The following is a 15,435-nucleotide window of genomic DNA, read 5'->3' on the forward strand; positions in this document are numbered from 1 at the left end:
CATGATTCCACAACTTTTTTGTGGATAGGGCAATCCAAAAAGTTTGACATATGGTTGCTACCGCATTTCGAACATTTAATTTTTCGGGCATCTTCCTTTACCGGACAATTATCCTTGGCGCGAGTAGAACCTGGGTATGAAACATTTTCTTTAACTTAATATTTCATGTTCGTAAGCCTGGGGGAGTTTTCCAGAACCCTACTCAGTGCCAGGGTTGGGGACATGGTACAAAACATTACCACATGAATGCTAAATGCATGATTTGAGGTGGTTCTTCTCGCGCCAAGGATAATCACGATGGTCCAATGCACGTGTTCACTCGTATGACTTTTTAGTAGTGCCGTATGGACCTTTGCCCAAGCTCTCTAGTTTGACGTTTAAGCGGTGCCGTGTTTACATAAAATGATCTCGTTTCCATGGCCACCTAGATAACTCGGCACATGCACATGCAATGGACCATTATCTAGGTGGTCATGGAAACAAGTTCATTTTCTGTAAACACGAGGTCACTCCAACGTCAAGTTTACGCATGCATCGGTCCATGGACAAAGGGAGTGGACATCCTTAGACTCATTAGAACTGTACCGGACAGGTAATTTCAAAGTTTTTTGAACATTTGTATTTTGAATCCTCTGTAGTTGCTTCTTTCTGGTATTGAAATAGTTCGACTATATTAGGACGGCATACAGCATGGCCGGTCTGATTTTTTTTATATTTAGGCACCCGTGCATATCGTGTTTTACTACAAAAGCCAAAGCGTTTCCTGATCCAGTGGAATCTAAGAGGTTTCCTCATTAATCTTACCGATTCAGGGATTCTCAAACATCCATTTCCCCTTTGTGTAGCAAGAAAAGAAACCCACACTCCATTAAATAACTAAATGGGCTTCGTGGCCGAGCGGTTAGCGGCGTCAGTCGTTTAGGTGTCTCGTAAGCCTCGGAGTGTGGGTTCGATTCCCGCTTCAGTCGGGGAGAACTTTTCGTAAAACGGAAAATTCTCCACTGGGCCCAGGGTTGCCATTATGCCAGATTTATCTGGCACTGCAAGATTTTTGGGCAGCAAAAAGACAGAAAGAGAAACCATCGGTTTTGCCAGATTTTTCAAATTGAGACAGACTTTTCATTAACGAAATTAAATAATATGTTGCGTATTGTGTTTGAAAATATATCTTGATGATTTCTAGCAAATTTGAGTGATATTAAATTTTGTGTATTTTCTCACATATGTTTCTCACATATAACAATTAAAAAAGTCATCATGAAACCATAACCGTTGTTTTTGTTCAAACTCTCACTAGATGGCAGTAATGAGCAAACGACAAACAGGAGCATAAACGATTTGAGCGCCTATAGAATTTTGTCGAAGGATGAAGAGTTAGTGGAATGTGGCGTCTGTTTCTCTAAAGTAAATATTTACAAAGGAAGTTTTTTTTATAAGCTAATTTTCATTTGTTATTTCATGTAGTTGTTTGAAGTTGGATACCCAATAAGCCAACAAATACTTTAGCTGTTTAGTTGTTTGGAATTTATTTTCTATTAGGTTATTTCAAAGTTTTTCAAATTTCAAAAATAATTGTAAAACTATTTTAAATTTTGGGTTGGGTAAAATTTTATCAAAACTGAATATGTTCATAATGTCAACACATTCAGCATTGATTGGCAGCGCCAGATTTCGCCAGATTTTATATTACCAATTGGCCAGATAATTTCAAAAATATAGTGGCAACCCTGACTGGGCCACTGGGTGTTATATGTGTTGTCCGTTGTCGAATGTTTGTACTGTTCAGTCTGTAGAGGCCGCAAGGTCGAAGACGGTGTAATTGTCTTTAAATCGATCACACCGTGGCTAGAATGGTTGAACTGTGCTGCATTGCACCGATCAGCGACATTCCGTGGCCATTGAAGTTCTTCTTATTTGTGGCTCTACGTTCTTATCAATACTTGGTCAGCCTCACTTTAACTTAGTGTTCTACGAGCACTTCCACAGTTATTCATTGATGGGCTTTTTATGACTGCCATTGCATGAATTTGTATATTTGTATAACCAGATTCACCGCCTCCGGATTGGCGATTCAAAACCTTATTCACAAGGCTAACTGTAGCCCCCATTGGAGCTATGACCTTAATGACCTTCGAGGTCCTAAGGATCGACAGCGACCTTCCTGCTGTTATATGTAGTACGTCTTCATGGATCTGTCAGCATATCCGTATTCAACATCTTCCATATGGTTGTATAATACCGAACATTCAGGAACGGTTCGAACAGAGCGGATGGGAAACCGAAGCACGAAACAAACACACACTCGAACGACTTACATATTGGAATCGTTTAACTACACTTTTCTAAAACGTACAACCGGACTTCGACTGCATTGATTCTACGCCAACTAGTTGTCTGAACGCTTCTTCCGAGTAATTATGGAGGCACTTCATCTGCTTGCGCTTGCGATTGTCAGCATCGTATTTATCATATCTGGACTCCTCTCTTGCACGTATGCTGGCCACGGTCATTCCATGATCATCGCTACACCGACGGTTTTCACAAAGAGGTGGAAATTCTCGACTTTTTTAACTATGTACTACCTACAAGACAACGATACACTACCCACATAAATTAGGTACATACCAAAACGGAACGCACATGGGGCACATGTATATTTGTACCTGTATTTTGTTAACCTAATCTTCTACCTACGCTGAATATAACGATGGCGAAGTGATGTTTTTCTTCAGTCGATAGTAGACATTCATACAAAGGCATTATAAGGAGTAACTACATTTTCAACTACAAAATGGATTATGGACTTACTAACGAATTCCTGGAGGATATGCTGGCCGACCCGGACTTTTCAGAGCCACCAACAAAGATTTCACGGCCCAATGAAGACCCTGCTGGTTCAGGAACATCGTCAACGGCTGAATGCGTCGCCAGCGCATCAACAGCCGACTTCTGGTCGTGTGATGTAATGGATGCAGACGAGTTGCTGGCCAATCTGGACTTGTCATCGGCGCTGAAAGAGGTATCCGGAACGAGTGAAGCCCCTGCTGCTCATGGAATATCATCAAATCCGGCTGAAGGTGTCCCAAGCACATCGAAAGCCGTCGCCATCGCAAGCACATCGAAAGCCACCGCCATCGCAAGCACATCCACAGCCGCCATCGCAAGCACATCGAAAGCCGTCGCAAGCACATCGAAAGCCGCCGCTGTCGCAAGCACATCGAAAGCCGCCGTTATCCCGCCCCATCCCAACAAGGGCAACTACATCCTGGTGAGTCGGAAGCAGCGCGGAAACCCTCTGCTCAAGTTCATGCGAAAAATGCCGTGGGAGTACACCGACATCGTTCCGGATTACGTGGTGGGAGCCACATCTTGCGTTCTGTTTCTGTCAATGAAGTACCATATTCTCAATCCGGATTACATCCACGGCCGACTGAAGAAGTTGGGTACGGCGTACAATCTACGTATTCTGCTGCTACAGATGGACAACATGGATTCGCACAGCGAACTGGAAGCGCTCACGTTACTTTGTCTGGAGAGCGATTTGACCATGATGTTGGCATCTGACGCGGCGGAAGCAGCCAGGATCATCGAGCTGTACAAGGAGTTCGAGAACGCACCGCCACCGCCGGGGATCATGGGACCAACCGGGGGTAGTAAAATCCAGAGGATCATGAGGGCGCTGACCAGTATCAAATCGATCAATAGAAAGGATGCGCTGACTTTAATCGAGCAGTTCCGTACTTTGGCCAAAATCATGAATAGTAGTGAGAAAGAACTAATGAGTTGTCCGGGAATTGGCGCTTTTAAGGCCAAGCAACTGTATAACACTTTCAACGATAAATTTAAGAAATCGTGATTTGTAAAACTGTATTACTGAAATAAAATTGGCTATACTGTACAAAATTATTTGTTATTTTTTCAATGATGAATGTGTGGTAAACTTGAGTTTACTACAATTGTGGTAGTGAATCTACTTGTGCAACATATTCGTATGAATTAAATAGACTTTACAATACTGCAACTTCTTAACATACTACTAACTAACTAACACTACTACTAACAGCTCTATTTCACAATGGTTTGATTGTCCATTTTCACACTCTTGTAATAGCTCATTGGATTGAGGAGATAGAGCAATGGTGTCTTCGGGAAAGTTGATCCCTCTAAAAGTGAGACACATTTTGTTTTTACATTTATGAGATAGTGGGTTGACGTCTTCAGCAAAATTGTAGCAGTTCTGATTCCAAACAACTTTGCTGAAGACGTAAATGTTCTAATTTCCACATCAATTGAGATAGAGTCGTGCGTTTGAAAGTTAATCTTGAAAGCATGATTTCAAAAATACACAAATTTGCCAAAGACGTCAAAGCTGCAAGATTTCAACGATACGAGTTTCCGGTAAATTTATATTTTTTCTTTGACTTTTTGGGCGATGAATATCTGTTTTAGGGATAAAAAGGTGCAGATGAGAATACCCTTATCAGAATGTACATCTAAATTGCTTTCAAAAACGGGTTAGTTCGTTCGTCTACGATCGTCTGCCGAAGAGATATGGTCATACCCGAGCAGAGGGGAATATCAAATTAATAACTACGAAATTACAAAACCTGTTTTTTATATCTCGTTTTGTTATTATTGTATTATCAAGGCATTACGTTTCCATAACATGTTTTGTTGGACAATCTTATTTTGTTATGACCAAGCTATTGGTATACGGCCATTAAATAACATTTCAATATTACATTTTATTGTGGAACAAGTTTGATTATTATTGTATTATTGAGAGTGTACAAATACTTTATGCTATTGCTATCAAAACCAAAACAAGTTTTGAAATAAATCCTACGTCATTCAACAACGTTATTTACAGTATTTCGCGAGTTATGCTTACGGTATCACATTTGATAAGAGGTGTGGTATATCCCGTGACATGGAGGTGCTGTAATGTGTACAAAACCAAGTCCCTGCTGGGCGCTGCAAGGTTTGAAATTGGCTGAGTTGTAGCTGAAAAGTTCCCAAAATATCAGCCACTGCCCAAGTGGCGCAGCACCCTACATACATCAAAACGAGAACAAAGCAGACGATATTGAAGGTGGGGTTTGAAAAGGACATTACAGACTCCGCCTTTGACATGAGGATTTCAATGATAAAAATGTCAAACTTATTAAGTAAACTTGTTTGAACGAAGCTAATACATACAGCTGAATCTAAACTTGTAGATGGTTTTGAATGGGATTTTTCAGAAATATTTTATAATTCACATGTTTTCCCTGTCGTTCCAGAGGATGAAGTCGGATCTACCTATTTGTGGTAAAATATTACATGAATAGTTGAAAATACGCCTATATGCGCCGTCCACAAATTACGTAACGCTCTAGGGGGAGGGGGGGGAGTACAGGCAAGCGTTACGGCTCATACAAAAAAATTAGGATTTTCATACAAAATAGCGTTACGGAGGGGGAAGGGGGGGGGGGGGGTCAAAAATTGTCGATTTTAGCGTTACGTAATAAATGGATGCTGCCTGAGGGAAGAGAGAAACTGAAGTTCGCAATGATTGTTCCGCCATTCTCACATGCTGGTCTAAAAATGTATAGCATTCTCAGCCAACACGAAGTCATTTATGATGTAGAAAAGGATGCTAATGTGGAGGCCATATGCGTACATGCTTTTATTTAACCACGGGTAAAGTGTACGCATATCGCCTCCACTTTAGCATCCTATTCAACAGTATGTGCGATTGTTTGATATCATAACTAATTTTGCTTTCGGGATGTTATCAATAACTCTTTAATATCAAAATTTGTTATTGAAATATTTCCCAAATTCACTGTTATGAAGTTGTTATTGACACTAACAAAACATGTTATTAAATTTATTTTTCAGGAACATTTTTTTGTTATGTGACTTGTTATTTTGCCGCTTATGACAGACAAGTTTATAACTCAATATGTTATGTTAATAACATAAAAATAACTAATTGCATTATGCAGTTATTTTGCCAAAATATCGCATTTTGTTATGCTGTTATTATTTTCTTCTGCTCGGATAATAAAAATTGTTCATTTTACGATTTAACTTCATTTAAAACTACGTTAACAGTAAAATGCGTGGCTACCATGATAGAAATATGTGAATTTTGGGTCCTTAATTGCAAGTAAGATGACAGAAGGTTACATACTATTTGATCATAGTAGCCATGTTTTTTTCTGTCAAAGTAGATTTGAATGCAGTAAAATCGTAGTTTTGTCGAATTTTATCATGATCATATCTCTTCAGCAGACGATCGCTTTTTCAGATGTACTTTCTGGAGGGTATCCGCATCTGCAACTTTTTATCCCTAAGAAAGATATTCATCCATTTCATTTTCATTTATTTAGTTCACATCAAATTCATGATAATACTGAATCAACAATTTGCCGCCATAATACTCGATTTGCAGCTGCAGCTCTCCATCCTCGGTCACGCCCAACACTCGCCAGATCACGCTCCACCTGGTCCGCCCATCGTGCTCTCTGCGCTCCACGCCTTCTTGTACCAACCGGATGGTTAGCAAACACCAACTTTGCAGGGTTGTTGTCCGGCATTCTTGCAACATGCCCTGCCCACCGTATCCTTCCAGCTTTGGCCACTTTCTGGATACTGTGTTCGCCGTAAAGTGCAGCAAGCTCGTGGTTCATCCTTCTCCGCCACACACCGTTCTCCTGCACACCGCCGACGATCGTCCTTAGCACCCGCCGCTCGAAAACTCCGAGTGCTTGCAGGTCCTCCTCGAGCATCGTCCATGTCTCGTGTCCGTAGAGAACCACCGGTCTTATTAACGTCTTGTACATGGTACATTTGGTGCGGGGGTGAATCTTTTTTGACCGCAGTTTCTTCTGGAGCCCATAGTAGGCACGACTTCCACTGATGATGCGCCTTCGTATTTCACGGCTCACGTTATTGTCAGCCGTTAGCAAGGAACCGAGGTAGACGAAATCTTCTACCACCTCCAAAGTATCCCCGTCTATCGTAACATTGCTGCCAAGGCTTGTCCTGTCTCGCTCAGTCCCACCTACCAGCATGTACTTTGTCTTAGCCGCATTCACCACCAGTCCGACTTTTGCTGCTTCACGTTTCAGGCGGGTGTACTGTTCTGCCACCGTTCCAAATGTTCTGGCAATAATATCCATGTCATCCGCAGAACAGACAAATTGGCTGGATTTCGTGAAGATCGAACCCCGGCTGTTGAGCCCGGCTCGTCGCATAACACCTTCCAGGGCGATGTTGAATAGTAGGCAGGAAAGTCCATCACCTTGTCGTAGTCCCCGTCGAGATTCAAATGAACTGGATAGCTCACCCGAAATCCTTACGCTGTTCTGCACACCGTCCATCGTTGCTCTTATCAGTCTAGTCAGCTTTCCGGGAAAGCTGTTCTCGTCCATAATTTTCCATAGCTCTGTGCGGTCGATACTGTTGTATGCCGCTTTGAAGTCGATGAACAGGTGATGCGTTGGGACCTGGTATTCACGGCATTTCTGGAGGATTTGCCGTAAGGTGAAGATCTGGTCCGTTGTCGACCGGCCGTCGATAAAACCGGCTTGGTAACTTCCCACGAACTCATTTACTTTAGGTGAAAGACGACGGAAGATGATCTGGGATAGCACTTTGTAGGCGGCATTCAAAATGGTGATCGCTCGAAAGTTCTCACACATTAACTTGTCGCCTTTCTTGTGGATGGGACAGATTATCCCTTCCTTCCACTCCTCCGGTAGCTGTTCAGTTTCCCAGATCTTGACTACTAACTGGTGCAGACAGGTGGCCAACTTTTCCGGGCCCATCTTGATGAGTTCTGCTGCGATACCGTCCTTACCAGCCGCTTTGTTGTTTTTGAGCTGGTGGATGGCATCCTTAACTTCCCTCAGCGTGGGAGTTGGTTCGTTCCCGTCCTCTGCTGCACCAACATAGTCATTTCCTCCGCTGCCTTGGTCCTCCGTGCCTACATTCTCTTCGCCATTCAGGTGCTCGTCGAAGTGCTGCTTCCACCTTTCGATCACCTCACGTTTGTCCGTCAGGAGGCTCCCTTCCTTATCCCTGCATATTTCGGCTTGCGACACGTAGCCTTTGCGGGATGCGTTGAGCTTCTGGTAGAACTTGCGTGTTTCCTGTGAACGGCACAGCAGTTCCATTTCCTCGCACTCCGCTTCTTCCAGGCGGCGCTTTTTCTCCCGGAAGAGACGGGTCTGCTGCTTCCGCTTCTGTCTGTATCGCTCCACATTCTGTCGGGTTCCATGCTGCAGCATTACCGCCCGCGCTGCATCCTTCTTCTCCAGAACCGCTCTGCACTCCTCGTCGAACCAATCGTTTCGTCGACTCCGTTCTACGTACCCGATAGTGCTCTCGGCTGCGTTGTTGATGGCTGCTTTCACTGTACTCCAGCAGTCCTCTAGAGGGGCCACATCGAGCACACCCTCGTCCGGCAGCGCTGCCTCGAGATTCTGCGCGTATGCGGTGGCGACATCCGGTTGCTTCAGTCGCTCTAGATCGTACCGGGGCGGCCGCCGGTAATGTACATTGTTAATAACGGAGAGTTTTGGGCGCAGTTTAACCATCACCAGGTAGTGATCGGAGTCGATATTAGCGCCACGATAGGTCCTGACGTCGATAATGTCGGAGAAGTGCCGTCCATCAATCAGAACGTGGTCGATTTGCGATTCCGTTTGTTGTGGTATTCTCCAGGTGTAACGATACGGGAGGCTGTGCTGGAAGAAGGTGCTACGAATGGCCATGTTCTTGGAGGCGGCGAAATCGATGAGGCGTAGGCCATTTTCGTTCGTCAGCTGGTGGGCGCTGAACTTTCCAATCGTCGGTCTGAATTCCTCCTCCTGGCCTACCTGAGCGTTTAGATCCCCTATGATGATCTTGACGTCGTGGTTTGGGCAGCGGTCGTACTCGCGTTCGAGCTGCGCGTAAAATGCGTCTTTGTCATCATCAGTGCTTCCGGAGTGAGGGCTGTGCACGTTTATTATGCTAATGTTGAAGAATCGGCCCTTGATCCTCAACCTGCACATTCTTTTGTCGATCGGCCACCAACCGATCACGCGCCTCTGCATGTCGCCCATCACTATAAAAGCTGTTCCCAGCTCACGTGTGTTGCCGCAACTCTGGTCGATGGTATTATTACCTCTAAACGTTCGCACCATAGATCCTGTCCAACACACCTCCTGCAGCGCTACGATTCCGAACCCGCAGTCCTTCAGTATATCGGCGAGTATGCGGGTGCTCCCGATGAAGTTCAGAGATCTGCAGTTCCACGTACCGAGCTTCCAATCGCAAGTCCCTTTTCGTCGCTGTGGTCGTCGCCATTGGTATCGGTTCGCATTCTTCTCTTGTTGATTTTCCGGTGCTAGTCTTTTTTACGGCTGGCTCGCAGGGCCTGACACCAACCCACTAACCCAGGGAGCTGGGCTTACCTTCCCGGAAGCTACGGGTTCTGCATTGGCATTTCTTCCAACTACAGTGCTAAATAGCTAGGCTCGAGCGCCAGTCTTCGCCGGGGGTGGTGTTTTTAATGTGCGCCCAGGAGATAATATTTTACCTGAGCTTTCACCCCCAAGATATTCATCCCGAAAAGTCAATGAAAAAAATCTACTGAAAATTTACTGAATCTTATTGAATTCTTACAGCTCTGACATTTTCGGCATTTGATTCCCTACAGACTTTTTGTCGTTTTTGCCTTTAGTCCTGGACTTCATGTTATTGTCCTATTTTGATGATTTGTCTTTGGGAAAGTCTGATTTTTTTTAGTGAGCAAAACACTTCCCTATAAACTTATCATACTAGGCGAACTCCAAATCGCTTATATTACTGGGTTTCCCCTAAACGTCATTGGCCGTATCGTCCGCCTCGTCCTCTTGAACTGCATGGTGACCGACGCCACCTCAAAGTAGTTCCTCATTACGAAACTTTTTAACACCACGCAAATCAGAAGCCACGAAAACAACAAACAGATCTCTGCTACACTACCGTCCTAAGCATAATTGTCCCATGTTAAATAGGAATCCCATATAACATGGAACAATTGTGCATAGAACGGCGGTACACACATATAGTAAACTTCCAATTTCGAATGTGACATCTACTACATATTTGAATTTTGATTTTGATTTACATCTAACATGTGGAAAGATCACAGCCAGCTACACGCGCCTATGGACGCTTGAATTTTCTTGTCACGTGAAAATTTCACGTTTTAATGTTTGAATCGGCCGATGAAGAATTTTCGCGTACGGGTGCTGCGTATTAGTGGAGCTTTGTTTTAGACGGGCTGCAAAACGGTGAGTCGATAAGGAGAGCGTCCAATATAGCTCTGGTCCTCACAAGTTCCTACCTCATGCTTCCACGGGTCAAGCGATGACAAAGACCGCCAGCTAAGAGTTGTGTGCTTAGCTGGTAGTGCAGCCTGGGCACTGTTGTCCTTCTGACTTCAGCTAGATTGAGGAGGTACGATCCGAGTGTCTGTTCACCAAGGAGGTGCGGCTCAAACAGCGTCTGTTCTGGCATCCAGCGGCTGAGTAAGAAACGCTGCACCACGCCCAGCTAGATCCAAGGTGGTAGCCCCATCAGCGTGGTCGTCCCAGTGTTGGTTGGGACGTTAAACAGAACTGGCACGATGGCCCTCCGGCGAGACAGGAGTGTTGGCGTAGGCCCAATAAGCCACCCGTAAAAATCCCCATTGCGAATAACATAGGAGAAAATACGACTCGATGCAATCGGCAAAGACCCACGCGACGAAATAAGGACTACGATTGGAAACTTGGAACATGGAATTGCAAGTCACTAGGTTTCGCAGGCTGTGACAGGATAATCTACGACGAACTACATCCCCGCAACTTCGACATCGTGGCGTTGCAGGAACTTTGTTGGACTGGACAGAAAGTGTGGAAAAGCGGGCATCGAGCGGCTACCTTCTACTAAAGCTGTGGCACCACCAATGAACTGGGAACAGGATTTATAGTGTTGGGCAAGATGCGACAACGTGTGATCGGATGGCAGCCGATCAACGCAAGGATGTGCATGTTGAGTGTTAAGGGCCGTTTCTTCAACTACAGCATCATCAACGTCCATTGCCCACACGAAGGGAGACCCGATGACGAGAAAGAAGCGTTCTACGCGCAGTTAGAGCAAACATACGATGGTTGCTCGCCGCGTGACGTGAAAATCGTTGTCGGCGACATGAACGCGCAGGTAGGAAGGGAGGAAATGTACAGACCGGTAATCGGGCGAAACAGCTTGCACGCCGTATCGAATGATAACGGCCAGCGATGCGTAAACTTTGCAGCCTCCCGTGGTATGGTAGTCCGAAGCACCTTTTTCCCCCGCAAAGATATCCACAAAGCCACATGGAGATCACCCGACCATCAAACAGAAAACCAAATCGACCACGTTCTAATCGACGGTAAATTCTTCTCAGATATAACCAACGTCCGCACATACCGCAGTGCGAATATAGATTCGGATCACTACTTAGTCGCTGTATGCATGCGCTCAAAACTTTTGACAGTTATCACCACGCGTCGAAGTCGAACGCCGCGGCTTAACATCGAGCAACTTCGTAACGTAGAAGTGGCTCAAGACTACGCGCAGCAGTTAGCAGTGGCCCTACCAACGGAAGAGCAGCTTGACGCAGCTACACTTGAAGATGGCTGGAGGAACATCCGATCTGCCATAGGTAGTACCTCGGCTACAGCACTAGGCTTCGCGACTCCGAATCACAGAAACGACTGGTACGACGGCGAATGTGAACAGTTGAAAAACGAGAAGAATGCAGCATGGGCGAGAATGCTGCAACACCGTACGAGAGCGAATGAGGCACGTTACAAACAGGCGCGGAACAGGCAGAACTCAGTCTTCCGGATGAAGAAGCGCCAGCAGGAAGAACGAGATCGCGAAGCGATGGAAGAGCTGTACCGCGCTAAGGACACACGAAAGTTCTACGAGAAGCTGAACCGATCGCGCAGAGGCTTTGTGCCACAAGCCGATATGTGCCGAGATAATCACGGGAATATTCTCACGAGCGAGCGTGAGGTGGTCGAGAGGTGGCGACAGCATTACGATGAGCACCTCAATGGCAACGTTGCAAGTACCGAAGGTGGCGTGGTAACAGATCTAGGAGTATGTGCACAGGACGAAAGACTTCCGGCCCCTGACCGTCAAGAGATTGTGGAGGAGGTTGGCCGGTTGAAAAACAACAAAGCCGCTGGAGCAGATCAACTACCAAGCGAGCTTCTAAAATACGTCTATCACCGATTGCAAGAGAGTTCGTGGGGCAATATCAGGCTGGATTTATGGGTGAACGCGCTACAACGGACCAGATGTTCGCCATCCGCCAGGTGTTGCAGAAATGCCGCGAATACAACGTGCCCACACATCACTTGTTCATCGATTTCAAATCGGCGTATGATACAATCGATCAAGAACAGCTATGGCAGATTACACAGCGTAACAAAAATTAACTTTTGGTATGTCTCAAGAGCAAACTTATGTGTCTCTGACAGATTTTGGGCCGCTGAATCCGAATCCGGGCTCAGATTTGCTCCAACACGTCACAATTTTGAGCTATACCTTAATTTATAGGGCAAAATATGCGATTTTGGGCTTTTTGACTGCAAGTTATAGAGCATGGAAATATTTTTTTTTAATCAATAAAAAGGTTAATTGGTCAATTAAAATCTAAATTAACGACTCATGCAAAATATTTCAGTTTACCATATCGAATTTGATAGTTTTAAGCGATTTATGTTAGGTATGATATTTCCCATACAAGTCACCCTCCAAAAGTGGCATGCACGTTTTCATACTAACATAAAATGCTTAAATCTATCAAATTTGATTAGGTAAAACGAAATATTTTGCAAGAGTCGTTAATTTAGATGTTAATTGACCAATTAACCTTTTGATTACTTAAAAAAATGTTTCCATGCTTAATGGCTTGCAGTCAAAAAAGCCCAAAATCGCATATTTTGCCCTATAAATTGAGGTATAGCTCAAAATTGTGACGTGTTGGAGCAAATCTGAGCCCGGATTCGGATTCAGCGGCCCAAAATCCTTCGGAGACACATAAGTTTGCCCTTGAGACAAAAAAAAATGTTGCGCTGTGTTATGCACGAATACGGATTCCCGGATAAACTGATACGGTTGATCAAGGCGACGATGGATCGAGTGATGTGCGTAGTTCGAGTATCAGGGACACTCTCGAGTCCCTTCGAATCTCGCAAAGGGTTACGGCAAGGTGATGGTCTTTCGTGCTTGCTGTTCAACATTGCTTTGGAGGGTGTAATAAAAAGAGCGGGGATAAACACGAGTGGGACGATTTTCACGAAGTCCGTTCAGGTGCTTGGCTTCGCCGATGATATTGATATTATTGCTCGTAAATTTGAGACGATGGCGGAAACGTACATCCGACTAAAGAGTGAAGCCAGGCGAATCGGATTAGTCATTAATGTGTCGAAGACAAAGTACATGATGGCAAAGGGCTCCAGGGAGGAATCACCGCGCCCGCCACCCCGAATTCATATCGACGGTGATGAAATCGAGGCGGTTGAAGAATTCGTGTACTTGGGCTCACTGGTGACCGCCGACAACGACACCAGCAGAGAAATTCAGTGGCGCATTGTAGCAGGAAATCGTTCTTACTTTGGACTCCGCAGAACTCTACGATCGAATAAAGTTCGCTGTAACACGAAGTTAACCATCTACAAAACGCTGATTAGACCGGTCGTCCTCTATGGGCACGAAACATGGACCCTACGTGCAGAGGACCAACGCGCCCTTGGAGTTTTCGAACGGAAGGTGTTGCGTACCATCTACGGCGGAGTGCAGATGGAAGACGGGACTTGGAGAAGGCGAATGAACCACGAGCTGCATCAGCTGCTGAGAGAACCAACCATCATCCATACCGCGAAAATCGGGAGGCTACGGTGGGCGGGTCACGTCATCAGGATGTTGGATAGCAACCCGACTAAAATGGTTCTCGAGAGTCATCCGACCGGTACAAGAAGACGTGGAGCGCAGCGAGCTAGGTGGGTCGACCAAGTGGAGGACGATCTGCGGACCCTACGCAGAGTGCGGAACTGGAGACAAACAGCCATGGACCGAGTGGAATGGAGGCGGCTACTATGTACAGCAGAGGCCACCCCGGCCTTAGCCTGACCGGTAAGGTAAGTTGTTTTAGACTTCGTTATCAGTGAAAAGTAGTGCTTGCTGTTTGTAGTGCAATTAATTGTTCACCGGATTGTATCGTCGAAGATTCCGATATCATCGTCAGTGCCATTCCAGACCCATCATAAAAAATCGGCACCAGGGGGATTTCCTGAGCGATGCTGTTTCGTGTGCTTCAGTAGGAATTCATGATATTGTTATATGTCCAGACATCTTTTGACTATTCATTATTTTCACCATCCTATCATCTATTGGAAGCCGTTTCAGTTCTGGACGCTTTCGAAGTTGAACATACAATTTATAAAAGTGCTTGCAAGTCTGTCCAATTTACAGATCCTTTGAAAAAGGGACAATATTTGTGACTGAAACGTCAGGTGTTGAACCAATATCCGTTTGTGATTGCATAAAGACTGGAAGCCGAAAATCCCCACCAACATAGTAGTCGTTTCAATCATTTTCCTGGATTGTTTCATCAATTGTTTCATCAAAATGTGAAGATTAAACTAGACTAGCAAGCATTTGGCCAGGTGTGTGGAGAAGAGTGGGTCTTTGTTATTAAAAAAATAGTAGCGAAATCTGCAATGGCAATGGATATACACATCTTTGCAACTCCATCCATGATTTGTGCAAGTATTCGTGCTATGCTATGCTATTTATATCAAACATGTGGTAAACACTGTGGACGACTGAATAGATAAATACCTACTAAAGTTAGTATAGATACTGCCTAGGTTAATACGATCCGTCTTGCATATACAATCACTCTATGACTCGAAGGAGCGAGGACTGATGAGAAGAAACCATTTCGTCCTCATTCATGCTCGGGACGTGACGCTCCATCCACAGACATAATACAATTACACGTTTATTCGACAGCTTTTTATTGCACAGTGCCACTTAGTCACTCATCCACTTCAGTTCACGCCACAAAATCACTAACTGTCGTGCTGATGTAGTAGAGCCGGACAAATCCAAACATAATATGTACAACAATATATAATTCGAGTCCATCCTAAGCAGCTGCTTTTTATGGCTCTGTAGTGTAGATATATGTGCATACGCTGACCCAACTACATACCAAGGAGAATACATTTTACTAAGGTGGCGCAGATAAACATTGCAAACCACTGGTTGTCTCTTCCATTCTTCTGGTGTTCTTATGGAACTGAAATAGTGACGTCACTATTTTAGTTGCATAAGAACACCAGAAGAGTGGAAGAGACAACCAGTGGTTTGCAA

General features: G+C 44.8%; 2 protein-coding genes across 2 annotated transcripts in view; both read left to right on the plus strand.

The window, feature by feature from the left end:
* LOC109429947 (homeobox protein Nkx-2.4) overlaps nucleotides 1-15,435 on the plus strand; it is a 241,495-nt gene that overhangs the window by 208,442 nt on the left and 17,618 nt on the right. The gene's annotated exons all lie outside the window — the stretch shown is intronic.
* LOC134286910 (uncharacterized) lies at nucleotides 9,887-15,259 on the plus strand. Its single transcript, XM_062848609.1, has 2 exons — nucleotides 9,887-12,187; nucleotides 14,014-15,259. The coding sequence occupies exons 1-2, from the start codon at nucleotides 11,005-11,007 to the stop codon at nucleotides 14,055-14,057; spliced, it is 1,227 nt and encodes a 408-aa protein (XP_062704593.1). The 5' UTR covers nucleotides 9,887-11,004; the 3' UTR covers nucleotides 14,058-15,259.

This window comes from Aedes albopictus, chromosome 1 (genome assembly GCF_035046485.1).
Source record: "Aedes albopictus strain Foshan chromosome 1, AalbF5, whole genome shotgun sequence".
In the NCBI taxonomy this organism is placed as follows: Eukaryota; Metazoa; Arthropoda; class Insecta; order Diptera; family Culicidae; genus Aedes; species Aedes albopictus.